We start from the raw sequence: 14,121 nt of genomic DNA, 5'->3' as shown, positions 1-14,121 counted from the left end.
AGGGGGTCCGGGTGGAAGGAGCTTGAGGTTGAGGATGGGACTGAAGATGAAGACTGCTGGGGGCCGTGGAAGCCCCTTCCACCCCCTGCCAGCCAGATGTAGATGCAGCGTCTGGCCCGCATCTAGCTGCTGCTGTGTCTCCTGAGAGCCTCTGCCCTGCTGTAAGTTTGGCCCATCAGTCACTCCCCGCAGGACCCTGCTCATCACCCAGAGCTGAATTCTAGGTCACCCTGGACAAGCCCAGGGCCTGGGGCACCCACTTGCTCACAGAAGGCAGGCCTCCCTGGGGACTGGAGAGAGAGGGGAAATGGCTTGACATCCCTGAGGGGCAAGGGCCCTTGAAAGAAGGCCCTGCAGTTGGGGCCCAAATTGGCACTAGTTTATGGGTCATTTGCATGTTCTTGCTTAGGGCTCACCTGGCGCCACCTCCTTCCCAGAGCCTGAGTCTGCTCTGAAGGCCCAGCACATAGTCCACTGCAGACCCCCAAACTGACTGGCGTGCACACCCCATAAAGAATAGAGTCCCTCCAGGCCCTGAGAAGACAACCTCCAAGCCCCAGGGGTCAGGGATGAGAAAGAGAAAAAAACCCAAGATCTTTTTCCGTACAAATGTACAGTTGCAGACTATCATTGCAAATTTGCTTCCTTAAGGAACTGACAGCTCTCTCGGAGCACAGTTCTGGACCCCTGGTTCAGACCAACTCCACCTTTCATGAGGCCCGAGGCCAGCTAAGTGCGGCTGCTGAGGCCTCCTCTCCCGCTCCTTCTTTATGGGTCCACAGAGCAGCTCCACAGGACCTCACAACTCCACATCCCTGGGGCTCCAAGCCACCTCCTTGGCGTCTGTATCTGTTTCTCTGTGTCTCCGGGTGTGCACATCTGGGAGCCCGTGCATGTGTCTCTGGGTGAGTGTCTGATGGGTATTTTTGGGGGGGGGGGGTATCCGTCTGTCTGTCTGTCTGCCTGCCTGTGCACACATACATTTGCTCAGGAGACTAAAGGAGGACACAGGCCAGGAGGAGGCAGTCACCAAGCTGGAGTTGGAGTTGGTGGACAGGACATGGGATACCAGAGCCCTTGCTCTGGCCTCTGTCCCGCATTTCAAGTAACCCCTCACCCCCTCCACTTCTTACTGGGTCAGGGACTATTTACAAGAGCCCCACCTCCACGTCTCTCCTCTCTGGGCCTTTGCACATGCTCCTCCCTTTTGCTGAGATGCCCTTCATTCCTTCACTCCTGGAAGATGCCTGTTCCTCCTTCGGTGAGGGTTCAGAAGCTCAGAAACACCCTTTCTGGGGAGAACTTTCCTCTCTGCTGCCCCTGCTCTCAGCTCCCATGTGTCTCTACCCTCATGAGGCATGTTAAATTGTAATTGCCTGCTCAATGACCGTGTGACCCAAACCATAAGCTTTTGGGGATGAAGAGCAGTCTGATACGACTTTGGTTGTCCTGTGCACAGGCCAGACATGTAGCAGATGCTCAGTGACTGCATGCTGAATGAGTGAATGAGTGGCTGATGGAGGAGAATGAGGAAGAGGTAGAAGGGAAGAAAGGGTAGGATAAAGCTAGGGGGCATCCTAAGAAGGGGGAAGAGACTAATTGGCTTGCAGTAGGAAAGACACGGCTGTGGGGAAGAGAATGGAGGAGATTGTGGGGATGGAGAGGAAAGGGGTGGACAGAGAGCACCCACCGGGGGAGGCCAGGCCTCATTCTGCCTCTGGAGTCCCTGCAGTTCCTCTTTAAATTGCAGCCAACTGCCACCTGGTGCCAGCGTGCCTTCCAGTACTCACCCACCTTCTCGTGAAGCCTGGGATGTGATTCTTCCTCCTGTAGCTCTTTCCTGAGGAACACTGGTACCTCCTAGACCAGGAGTGTGCTAGGAGAAATGGGGCAATCTGGATGTAGCATGGCCCCTAGATCGCCCCCACGCCATTTTCAATGATTTCTTTCCAAGTGGCATTGATGTCCTCACTATGTCGTCTTTTTTTTAAAAAAGATTTTATTTTTCCTTCTTCTCCCCAAAGCCCCCAGGTACATAGTTGTATATTTTTAGTTGTGGGTCCCTCCATTTGTGGCATGTGGGATGCCACCTCAGCATGGCCTGATGAGCGGTGCCATGTCTGCGCCCAGGATCTGAACTGGCGAAACCCTGGGCCACCGAAGCAGAGCGTGCGCACTTAACCACTTGGCCACGGGGTCGGCTCCCCTCACTATGTCTTGTTGACTGGGATGGGACTGGGGCAGAGACATCTCCTTCATGGCTCCCTGCACACATGAAACCCCCTGTCCTGGGCACTTCCACTCCCAAACATCTTGACTTGAGCCCAGCAGCTAAGGTTATCTCACCTCCCCCAAGCCTGGCCTTGGGCTTGCAGAGGGACTCAGCCACGTGGAGGGGAGACAGGACTTGTTGCAGCTGAAAGATTTTCCACACGCGCCCATAAAAGAGCCAGAATGTGACAGCCAGGCGTGTTGATACCTGGGGAAGGGAGTGGAAGTGGCTTTGGCCATGTGATTCAGAGTTTGGGTCTCTGGGCTGTTCCAGCTGGTGGCAGAGGCTGGCCCACCTCCTGCCCACAGGGCCCTCTCACCCAGTGTGAGAGCAGGACCCCAGCCCAGCCTGGCTTGGACACTCTGGGGGGTGGGCTGGAGCAGCCACTTGCCAGGTGTCCCCGCCAGGGGCCACTCCCAGCACTGCAGCCGCACTGACTTCTCCCCCAGCAGCCTGGCCCACTCTGCCTCCAGGGTCTGCAAGCGGCCCTCCAACACCGTCTGCTCCCCTTGCAGCTGCGGCGGCTGCTCCAAGCAGACCCCTAGTCGCTGGTGGTTCTGGCCCAGCTCTTCCGAGAGTCTTTTATTCACCTGTGAAGACCCTACTCCACACGGAGTGATGGCTTAGTCTCCTTCAGGCCTGTGGGCCTCATCTGGCTGGGATCTGTCTGCACAAGCTAGCTCCCAGGCCTTTACCGATGCAGTCTCCTCCTCCCAGAGCCTCTGATCTCCTCGTCCTCTGGGGCTCAACCCTTCCAGGAGGCCTTCTCCGATTACCCCAGCCCACAGAGGCTTCTCTAAACTCCAGGCTTCAATCTGGAGCAAACGATTTAAGGCTAGCCAGTACCTGGCTGCACACCACCAGAGGGTGCTGTTTTAGTGGACCACGGTGTGAATGTGCTCCCTGGAGTTGTGTGGAGGCCCTGCTCCAATCTGTCCCTCCTGGTCATTGTCTTTTCCATGGTACCCCTAGAGCCCCTCCCCCAAATTCAGAATCCCCCAAAGACAGAGCCCAGGCTCCCCTGCTTCTCTGTCCCCTGGCACATGTGGGCACAGCCTGGCTCAGTTGCAGCCCTGCGTTCCCTGTGGGGCTGACCCTGTCATCTGTGTTGACCTACCTGGGTGAGCATCAGCAACCGCTCCTGCAGGAAGGTTGTGTCCTGAGCCTAGGTAAGGGTCTCAGCTGCTCCCATTGAGACTCCATCTGGGCCCTGACGTACCTGGGCCCCATCCCCATCCGATCTCTGCTCCTGGCCCTGCGTGCCTGGCGCCAGCATCTCCTGCAGATATACTCAGTCCAGGATCCTGGGCTCTCCTCTCAGCCTCCAGACCATGCTGTTATGACCCTGTAGAAGCTCTTCCCTACCCTCTGGGCTCTGTTTTCCCATCTGAACTAGGAGGAGAGTTAGCTAGATGATCTCAGGGTCTTCTCAAATGTGCATGTGTGGGTGGGTCTCTGGGCTGTTCCAGCTGGTGGCAGAATAGAAGCCTCTGTACAGTACCTGACACAGTAGCCTCCTTCCCCAGCTACTGCTCCAAGAGTGAAGACCAGAGAATGCAGTATGGGACAGGGCCAAAGGTGCGGCAGGGTAGTGGCCCGCCATGCACCCGCTTAGAGGGGGCTCTGGGGTCATTCCTACCCCAGGGGGCCCCAGGCTGGGGTCTGGGCCAAGGGGCTGTCGGCTCATCTAGTCCAAACACCGCTGGGCCTTTTCCACTTCTGTCTACAGTAGCAGGATCCTGGGGACAGAAGGGTCTATCTGCCTGTCCTCTGTCACTCTGCCCCTCCCCATCTCCCGGCACCCTCACTTGTCTTCTATGTCTTGGCCTCCTCCACTCCTGTCCCTGAGATCCCCGCAGCTGGTGCCTCTCCTGCTCCAGGTGGGCCAGGGAGCGTTCCACCTGCTGTGGGTAGGGCTGAAGGCAGCATGGAGCCCCTGCAGAGGGCTGGCCCTGCCTACTCTCCACCCGCTTTAAGGCATGGCAGTGTCTGCGGCCTCTGATAAAGCAGGCTGACTCCACAGGGCCCTGCCTGCTCCACCAGCTGTGATAAACCCAGCCAGGGGCCCAGCTGACGGCCCAGCATGGACCTGTGCCCTGGCTTGTACACAAGGGACTGTGTCCCATGGCTCTGAGAGGCTGCCCAGCTATTATCACTCAGGCACCAGATGTGCAACCCTCCACCCCCAGCTGGACCTGAAACACTTCCCTTCTCCACCCCAGCTGCTGATGGCTTTGGAGCTCCAGCAACAAGACCTTGGACGCTGTCATGGAATGCCAGAAAGTGGGCAGGCATGAGGAGACAGGCTGTCAACTGGGTCCCCTGGGTCCCCTGAGGCCTGGTAGGGAGCAGTGGCTCTAGGAGGGTCAGCTGTGGGCTGAGATCCCCAGGTCACTAAAGGCTTAAGTATCTAGGCCATCACACTGTGAGAGTGGCGCTGTCCACACTCTCACATGGGGCAGGGATGCTCCCCTAGAAGTCTCAGTTTGCATAGCCCCCTCGTTATCCCTGGGGAGTGCAACTTTCACCAGAGGCCACTGGGCTTCTGAGGAAACTCTTCTGTCCACTGAGCTAAAACCAGCCATCTCCCTCCAACTCTCTCTGGGGTGGGGGGCAGGGCCCCACAGGGCCCTTTGCCTTCATCCAGTGCCCCTAGTCACACGACGCAATGCCCTGCACGCCTCCAAGGGGTGCCATTCACAGAGAGGACACTGTTCAGCACAGCAGCCCTGTTGGGATCTCGATTACCCTCTGTTTCCTTTGGGTGTCCCAGACCCTGACAAGCCTTCTTTCTGAGAACATGACACCAGATGTGGTTCAGCCTGGTAAGGGGACTTTGCTAGCTCAAGGGACCTCCCAGGGGTTGCGGACAAGCAAGGAAGGTCAAGGAGAGAGGACGGGAGCCTCATTTTCTGCTTCAGAGCCAGCAGTTCACACTGGGCCCTGCCAAGTCCCAGCTCGCGTTCTCGCCTCTGCAGCACCTGTGCTTGCTCTGACAGGGTGTCCAGTGCCGCCGGAGGGTGGCCAGCCAGGTCGGCCCACTGCCTTCTGCTGTCTGCCAGCCACACCCACAGGTCCTTCTCTCACTGCCTCCTGTCCTGCTCAGGGACCCTGTCTGAGCACCTACCAGGAAGACAGGAGCTGTGCTTCAGCCCGGCCCCAGGGGCTGCTGTGCCCACATTCCCCACGCTCACCTGGCAGGCCTTTCAGGGGGGCTCGGTGGGCAGGCACAGTCCAGTGGCCAGAAGTGACAGTGAGGACAACAGGCGGGGCCAGGCATCAGGTCCATGGGGCTCTGCCTCAGTAGGTCCTGAGAGCAGGGCAGATGGTAGCCCCTGGAGCTGGCACAGTCCTGCTCTCCCAGAGCACCAGCCTCTGAGGCCCCTCCTGAGATGTGGCAACCGAGGCCCTGGGGCTGCGCATGCACTTAAACCCTTCAACCCCAACTGCATGGCCCAGGATTTTCCCTGGTGGTTGAGATTTCAAACCAATACCAGCCTCAACCCCACTAAACAGTTCTCAGTTCCAGCAGGTTCCAGGAGCTGGGTGCTGACTATAGTCCGGCCACTTGCTGAACAACCAAGCTTCTCCCGTTTGGGGAGGTGGGACTGAAGCTCAGAAGGGGAGATCGATTGCCCCAGGTCATACAGGGAGTCCACCGTGAACTGGGCCCATGCTCCCCCACCCCTGCTGCTCCCCTTCCCAGTGTGGGAGTCTGGAAATGGCAGGGGTCAGGGGAACATTTGGGGGACACCGTAGTTCAGCTCTGATGTAGGAGTCAGAGCCCTCAAATCAAGTCACCGCTGGGTACTTCTCTGGCTTCCAGAACCTCAGCTGTAAGGTGGGAGCCCCGACCGCCATGCCCCACCAGCTTGGTAAGGGAACTCACGGTGTAGATAGGGGCTGCTCAGCTGGTGTTACCTCTTACCCCACTCCTCCTTACCCCCTCCCACTTCACCTCCCGGGTATAGGTGTCAGGATTCTACCATTGTCTCCCTACCCACAGCCTGGGACACCAGGCACCTGCCCGAGCAATGTGTGGACACAGGAAGAGGGCATCCCCTGAGGAGAAGGTGTACTGGGCTGAGCTCCCCCTGACCCTCTAACTGACTTGCCCACTGCTCACATTCTCAGACCTGCCCCCTGCTCCCCACTCAGGATGGCGGCCCCCCCCCCCCGACAGGCCCTCTCCCCTCTAGACACCTTAACTCTCTCCTCTCCCCTGACTCCAGGCCAATTCCTGTAGTCCCCTCTTGAGCTGTCTTCCATTTCACCACCATACAAGGCCTCTCCGAAATGGACCATGAGAACTGGCCCCTATGCCAACCTCCCATGCCCTGGCGCAGCATGCACAACTCCTGGCTGGGTGCTCTGTCTTCCCATTTAGAAATGGGGGCTCTGCACGGCAGTGCCAGCCCTCACTGAGAACTCGAGCTCTGCTGGCTTGGTTTTGGAGGGGCTCATGGCCTGCTGGAGTGGGGAGTGGCACAGGGCAGACTGTTGAGTTTGCGCAGCCAGCACAGAGGAAAGCACAGCTACAGAGTGCTGTGTGAGGACAGGGAAGGGGAGTCTGACGCTCCCTTGGGGCCCCCAGGAAGGCTTTCTAGGGGTGACCCTGGGGCTTAGGCGGGAAGGTGAATTAACTGCCCCAGAGAAGGCACAATGGATGTAGCAGGAAGGAGAGAGCAAGGGCAGCAGGAAGAGGAGGGATCAGGGAAGCTGGGGCCTGGAGGGGGCAGTGAGCTGAGCCAGAGGGGTAGAGGGGAGATCAAGAAGGGCAAGTGGCTGGTGGCAGGGCACAGGGCAGGGGTGTGTCCCTGGTGCCTGGGAATCACGCTGCAGTTCTCAGCCCACACAGAAGAGACTCGGTGGGCACAATGGTTGAGGCCTGGGAAATAGTTTGGGCCTGAGGGGCAGAGGATTGTGGAGCAGGCCTCCTCCAGAGCCCACCCCCTGCGCCCCCCAGGCTCCAGTGCCAAGGTGTCAGCCGTCCAGCACTGGAGAAATGAGGGGGTGAAGGGGGAGTTAGCCAAACTTCACCTCAGGGTAGATCTTTTTCCAAGGGCCTATCTGAATCTCTGCCTCTCTTTCTTCAAGGTGTGAGTTCTTTTAGGAATAAAGAGACAAAAGAATGAAGCTCTAATGGAAGAATCTCGGGCAGGACAGCTGCTGGGCTGCAGGTTTTGGAGAGGAGTTGGGAGAGGGCTCCTACACCACTTCAGAAAAAGAGAGTTGCTTCGTTTCTGGGAGGCAGGGACTCCTGGGTTCTCGATGGCGGGAGGGCTAGTGGGAAGCTGGGTCCAACGGAGCCCCTCAGAGCCCGGTCCCCAGCCCTGGGGACAGGAGCCTCTCTGAGCTCCTCTGCCCTCAGCTGCCGACACGGTCCTGGCTTCCAGGAGCCATGGAAACCGCAGGCAACACCAAACGGTGGGAGGAGGACACACGAGCGTCCTCCCGCCCCTCCGAGTGCATGAAACCCTGAGAGGGACCCCCGCTAGCGTGGCCGCGGCCGAGGACCAAGCACTGGAGCCGGGCAAGCAGGGCGACTCGGAAGCGCCGGCCCGAGGCGGGACCCGAGGGGGCGAAATCGGGGCAGCACAACCGGGCTTTCGGTCGCGCGCTGCGCCCTGGAAGCGGCTCCTGAATTTCTATATTGGGGGGCGGGTGCATCGGGTGGGAAGGGGACCAGGAGCCGGGCAGGAGTGGGCGTTAGCGGAGCAAGGATCCGTTTTTACTTAGCTTCGGTTGTTTCCTTCGAGCAGGGCTCACGGAGATTTGGGGGGTACTAGGCACCCGCTCAAGCCACGCCTTCGGATCCCAGTTTGAGGGGAGCCAGAAGCTAACGACTAGAAAGCCCGCCGGCCCTCGGGAGCGGGGGCTGCGCCCGGACCGCGCCGCCCGGGCGGGGAGACGCCGCCCCATGTCGGGGTCGCGCCAGCCCTCCGGGGGCAGGGCGGGGGCTGGCGGACGGCCCCCGCGGCGCAGGGGACAGCTGGCGGCCCGACGGAGTCGCCCCGGGGGCAGGGCCCCACCCTCCTGCTCCGGCCCCTGCGTGGCGTGGGGGCAATTAGGGGCAGCTCCCGCCCGCGTCGCTGAGGGGACGTCCGCGAGCCGTGAGGTCTCCCAAAGGACTCGACCTCTGTTTCCTCATCCGGAAAACAGGGGCCTCGTTATCCCGCCCTCACCGACGCGGGACAGGAGGTGGGAGGGGCTTTGAGGACCCCACGCTCGCGGCCTCGGCAGAGGAGTCGTCGAGTGCCTCCGAGAGATGGCGAGGGGGGCCTGACGGCGGCAGGGCTCGGGCTTTATGAACTGAGAACCGACGCTGGCCCTTTTCCTGCTGTGCTCAAGGAGAGGGAGCCCCCTGTACCCCAGACCCCGTCCCTCGAGGCCCTGCCGACGGGGCTCTCGGGCGGCTTCCCAGACACTGCTCTGCGTGCATATGGAAGCTTGGGCGTGCCGCCATGGCTTTAAAACCACCCCCCCCCCCCCACACACACACACAAAGAGAATAAGGTCTCATTTGCTTCTTTCACGTAACCGAGTCGTGACCGCCTTCCCGAGCCTCGGGCACAGACCTCCATAGTCTTTAGCGCCCTCCGGGGCCCCGGCACCGGGCGAGCGTTCAAAGTCCTCCCGGTTCTTACCGAGGAGACAGCGAAAACAATGCCCTCCTCCCCGCGCGCAGCAAGGGTTGGCGGGCACAGGCGGGGTCGGGGCGGCAGAGCGGGCCAGCCCCCGGTCGGGCCGGGGCTCCACCTTCCGGCTCCTAGCGCCCGCCGGCGGAGGACAGCGCCCCTGTCGCGTCCTTGGGGCCTACGTGCGTCGCAACACGGCGCGGGGCGGGCCGCGGCCTGGGACGTCCCCTGGGCTCTCCCGGAACCAGTCTGCACAGCTGCCGCACCGACCGGGGCGGAGAAGACGGGTCCTCCAGAGCCTTCGAGTCGGGGGCTAGAGCGGCCAAGCCACTGAGCTGGGTCGAGCCCGCGCTGGCGACGGCTGCGTCATGTGGGGGGCGGGGCCGCCACGGGCGGAGGCCGGAGCCGGAAGCGGAAGAGGCTCTCGGAGCGGGGAGTGGGGCCTAGCTGCAGCCGGAGCCTGGGAGACGGTGAGTGCGGGCCCGGGCCCGCGAGGGCGGCGGTGGCGGGGGGTGAGTCGGCGGTGCGGGCGCGCTGGGTGCGGTTCCCTGGGCTCTCGGTTCGGTGTCGACCTGTTCTCGTTCTTTCTCCTTGTCGGCCTAGCTCAGACCGCGGCCCCGACCTCTCACCCCTGACCCGCCGCTTCTCCCCCGGAGCGCGGTCACCGCACACCCCGACCTCTCGATCCCGTGGTGTCGGAGTCCGAGCCTGAGCGGCCTCTGAGGTCCCTGCAGGGATCCAGTTTCAGCCCTGCACCTGCCCGCGGAATGGGGTCGGGGTCCTACCCGGGATAGCCTGGAGGAGCATTCAGGCCCCCCCAGCCTCCTTCGAGGCGTGTTCCGCAGACGACTCCTTTCCGCGCGGCCTGGAGTTTGATTCTGGCCCAGGCTGGCCTTCTCCCTGCCCCCCAGGTCTTCCCTTGCTGCCACTGGCGGCGGTTATGGGGGACGGGGCTCTGAGACCCGACGCTCCGGGAAAGGACGCGAGCGAGGGCCCCGGGCTCCCTGCGTGTTTTGCTGTGATTGTGGAGCCGCTCCAGCCCGGGGGAGGGGCCTGGCCAAGCTGACTGTACAAATGCCCTGGCTGCTCCCCGGCTCGGGAGTCTCTGTGCTTTAGTTCCGGGTGCGGGTGGCTTGGTGTGGAGCTGGGGTGGGAATTGCCTGAGCCAGGCCCCCGTCGAGGCGGAGTTGGCTGCCTTCCAGCTTCCCTCCTCCGTGCCCTTGAAAAGGAGGAGCGTTTCACCCGGTGGTGGCAGCATGCAAGGTGGCAGGTTTGAGGTTGCAGTGGTGGGGCAGCGTCAGCCAAAAATAACCGTGGGGCGCTGGGGTGGCTGGCATCCGGGAGGGCAGCCGCTGACCTGGCTGGCTACTCTTCTTGTCTGCCCAGTTCTCTGGCCAGGAACAGCAAATGAGAAGCCAGCTAGGCCTGTGCTCAGAGAAAAGCTGGCATTCTCGGCCTGGTTTCCTTGACATTATCTTTTTCTTCATTTTGCAGAGCAGAGCTCTCTGGAGCATAATTGTGGCTTTTAGCATTTTTAAATAACCCGTTTGCTGTGGTCTCAGAGAATCAGAGATAATTGAAGAGAAGTGAGCCTTAGAGCCCTGGCTGGGAAGATAATCAGGGGCATCTAGTATTTCCAGTATTTCACCTGTCTAGGATATGTTAAAGGAGAGGTTATCTCCTCTATGATTGCTTTATGTGTGGTACTTTATAGCTCTCATATTTGTCTTCTTTGCCAAGTTGGCTGGGAGGTGTTGTTATCTCCATTTTCCAGGTATGGTAACCAAGGCCTAGAGTGACTCGTATAAGGTCACGAGCTCAGGAAGTGGCATTACTGGGATTTAGTTAAGGATTTTCTACCTAGAGCTCTCCTTGCACACTTTGGAAGGGACTTTGGAACTTTTTTACTGTTCCTTCAGTATTTCTTGTGGGCCCAGACCTGTGCTAGGCATTTGACCTAAAGGCATGTGTGACACATGTACTTAAAGGAGTGCCATAATTTAATCTTTGCAGAACCCTGTAAGAAATTACTATTCTCTTGTCGCAAGAGGAAGCTGGAGGTCAGAGTAGTTTAATAACTTGCCTGAAGGCACACAGCTAGGAAGTGGCAGTGCCAGGATTCAGATTGACATCTATCTGACTGAAGCTGTTTTCTTTCTACTAATGTGAACATGTGTGAACATAAGATCGTTTAGGTCCCAGAAGGGAGTCTTTGGCCTAGTGTGGACTAGACTGTGTTCTCCAGCTCTGGTGCTTTGTCTGCACAGTGAGGATGGGCAGGGCTTCTGCCTTGGCCACCAGAGCATTTTCCATGTCACTTAGTGAGATGTGAGATAGCGCCTTTGTTCCATAGCTTGGGCACCTGACCTAGGGTCATCACAGAAAAACAGTGAAACATTAGTCAGCTGAACATCAAAACAGAAGAGCAGTCTAAGCTCTTGAGGAGCTCTCGGTGATTCTACATAGTATTTATCTCCAGGGATCACGGGGGCTTGGACTTCCAAGTGGACGGGGAAGACACCTGCTGATGGGGAGATTGAGGGCATCTCAGGATCAGGATCTTGGAGAAGGAAGATCAAGGAGAAGTTTGATCAAGGAGATCAGGATCAAGGAAAAGCTCCCAGGGCTTTGGTCAGATAGGCCTCACTGTCCTGCTCATGCAAGGGGAGCCATTGTGCTCTGCCCCTGACAAACCCTTCTCATGAGATGGGGTAGCCTCTCTGGGTTTGTCCAAAATGTGCTTGGTCAGGCGAGCCCAGGACTGACTACCACTGGAGGTTGTCAGAGAGGCTGGCCACGATCTCTGGCTTAGCCTTCCCCTGGAGGCAATGTCAGGGTTTTCGGTGTGGGTGGAACAGGGAGCTGGCCTCACATAGCCATCTTTCTCAGCTGGTGGCTGATCCATCCTGGCAATTTCCTGTGGCGGATAGAAGTCCCTGTTGAATGGGGATAGTGAGGTGAAGCCCTTTTGGCCTGCCTCCCTAGCACACAAGCCTGCCAGACAGCCAACCGTCTGGCTACTCCTGAGATGGGCGCAGGAGAGGGTACACTAGTGATACTGTTGGATAGAGGTAACGCACTGCCTGGCATGGTGCTGCAGAGGTCTGAGGATGCTAAATAGGCATTGGGCAAGATACTTGGACGCTCTGAGGACCCTGGCATCTTTACTGGTGCTAAGACTGTATAGACCAGCAAAAGCTGGACAGACCCCCATGTCTGCTTGGACAGACCCTCAGGTGGGCTAGGGAAGGTTTGTGAGACCCTGTGTACCTCTTTCTCCAAGGGCTGATCATCTTGTTTCTGCCTGTGGCTCTTCACACTGAGTTGTGGTCCTTGTTCTATTATGTGGGGTCCAGTTCAGGGCCTCAGCCAGGCAACTTGGCTTCTCAGACTTGAGGGCTTCCCCCCTTGTTCCTGTGTTTTGGCTTCCTGCCAACAGCCCTTTGGCCTCTGGCTTGACACAGCAGTTACTTCATAGGCCCCTGCAGACAGGCAGGAGGGAATTGAGTGCAGGAGCCTCCCATTTTTCCTTGACCTTGGTCTCCTGTGATGGTGCTCAACAACTCCCCCCCCGCCCCCCGCCGCCGCATGTTCCACCTCAGCACCTGTCTTGGCTCGCCCAGTTCCCTGAGTGCTCAGGCCACCAGGCCAATGATGCTGTGTTGGGGAGGCAGCTGTTTGTTTGTTCACTGGCAGAGAAGGGTGTTACCCATTGTCTGCTGTTTGACCAGTGTGACCTCAGAGTTCTTCCTCACTTCATAAACCGCTGGGAGGGGCTACCCCTAAACAGAACAATGGGCCTCTTCTTCAGGAGCGCCTAGGCTGCCTGAGCAGCCCTGTGGCTGGAGGTGGCTGGCTGTGTGTTTAGCAGGGCTTTCTATTTCTCGTGGCCTAGATGCATCACTGTAAGCGATACCGCTCCCCTGAGCCAGACCCGTACCTGAGCTACCGATGGAAGAGGAGGAGGTCTTACAGTCGGGAGCATGAAGGCAGACTGCGATACCCATCTCGAAGAGAGCCTCCACCCCGGAGATCTCGGTCCAGAAGGTGAGAGGGAACTAGGTCAGAAGGAAGGGCTCCTTCAGGTGACTGCCGCTTCTGTGGCTGCACCTCGATCACTGCCTTGTCCTCTTCGGGTTTCTTCCTGATCTCACCTGCAATCCCTGGCCTCAGCATTCACTGCTATCCTTGCTGCCCCTTCTTTCTCCATCCTTGAATTGTTTCTCTCCCAACACATTTCCCTGTTTTCTAGGCCAGCATCTCCCTTGCTAACCTCTGAGCCTTCCTCGGTGGGCATTTGGAACGTAACCTCAGCCCTTTCCAGGGGTTGGTCCATGGTTCTATCTCAGCCCCTGGACCAAAATTACAGTCTCAGCAGGCCACAGGGAGCTCCGGGGCGTTGGAACCCTCAGAGGCCCTCAGCCGTGCTTACCTTCCCTTCGTCTTCACTGTGCTCTGCCTTCTGTGGCACTAGAGGGATGCTGTCAGTAGCTGAAGTTCTTGACGTTGGACTTCCCCCCTCCCCCACATCCCCCAGCCTGAGGGCCTCTGCTCCAGCAGGCTACCCTTGTGAGCCCCTTGCACAAGGGGCTCCACCGCACACCTCTTGCCTGGTAGCAGAAACCTGGCTAGTGGGAGGAAGGGCCCCGTCTGACCAGTGTCCCCATCCCCCTCTTGGCAGCCATGACCGCCTGCCCTACCAGCGGAGATACCGGGAGCGCCGTGACAGCGACACATACCGGTGTGAAGAGCGGAGCCCATCCTTTGGAGACGACTGCTATGGGTCTTCACGTTCCCATCATCGTCGGCGGTCACGGGAGAGGGAGCCATACCGGACCCGCAAGCATGCCCACCACTGCCACAAACGCCGCACCAGGTCTTGTAGCAGCGCCTCCTCGGTGAGTGGTGGCCAGAGTGCGCTGGCTGGGGCTTAAAGGCCTCATCTCTTTCTAGCCTTCTCTCAGGCTGGCTGGTCTGGGTGAGTACTGCCAGCCCTGCGCACGCGCATTTGGTGTGCGTGCATGTGTGTGTGTATGTGTTGTCTAGTCCAGGTGCAGGGCTGAACAGCGCGCCCGGCTCCTCTATCTTCTGGCCCATTGGCAGTGGCAGCGATAGGGGCTCTGGCTCCGTCCGGCGCTGACTGGCCCCTGGCCTCTCTGTGTCTCCGCACTGCTTCAGGCACAGGCCACATGGTGCAGGTGGCTGTGGACA

General features: G+C 59.2%; 1 protein-coding gene and 1 long non-coding RNA gene across 14 annotated transcripts in view; one reads left to right on the top strand and one right to left on the bottom strand.

Annotated features, from left to right (window-relative positions):
- Positions 1-787: 787 nt before the first annotated feature.
- CLK3 (CDC like kinase 3) overlaps positions 788-14,121 on the top strand; it is a 37,017-nt gene continuing 23,683 nt past the window's right edge. For 2 of the 13 annotated variants that reach the window (XM_070575053.1, XM_070575049.1), the window contains exons 1-3: positions 9,146-9,380; positions 12,806-12,957; positions 13,592-13,808. In XM_070575053.1, the coding sequence (XP_070431154.1) occupies positions 9,279-9,380; positions 12,806-12,957; positions 13,592-13,808 (471 nt within the window). In that variant the 5' untranslated portion in view covers positions 9,146-9,278. Of the gene's footprint in view, positions 906-8,438; positions 9,423-9,537; positions 10,181-12,805; positions 12,958-13,591; positions 13,809-14,121 lie in introns of those variants that run through there. The other 11 variants (XM_070575042.1, XM_070575017.1, XM_070575024.1 and 8 more) reach the window with 10 other exon arrangements.
- On the bottom strand, positions 8,785-12,531 carry LOC139075936 (uncharacterized). Its single transcript, XR_011526958.1, has 2 exons — positions 12,181-12,531; positions 8,785-11,277 (listed from the first exon to the last, which is right to left on the bottom strand). It is a non-coding gene; the product is annotated as an uncharacterized lncRNA (long non-coding RNA).

This window comes from Equus przewalskii, chromosome 1 (assembly GCF_037783145.1).
Source record: "Equus przewalskii isolate Varuska chromosome 1, EquPr2, whole genome shotgun sequence".
In the NCBI taxonomy this organism is placed as follows: Eukaryota; Metazoa; Chordata; class Mammalia; order Perissodactyla; family Equidae; genus Equus; species Equus przewalskii.
Note: the sequence above shows the minus strand (reverse complement) of the source record. Positions and strands in the feature narration are given on the sequence as shown.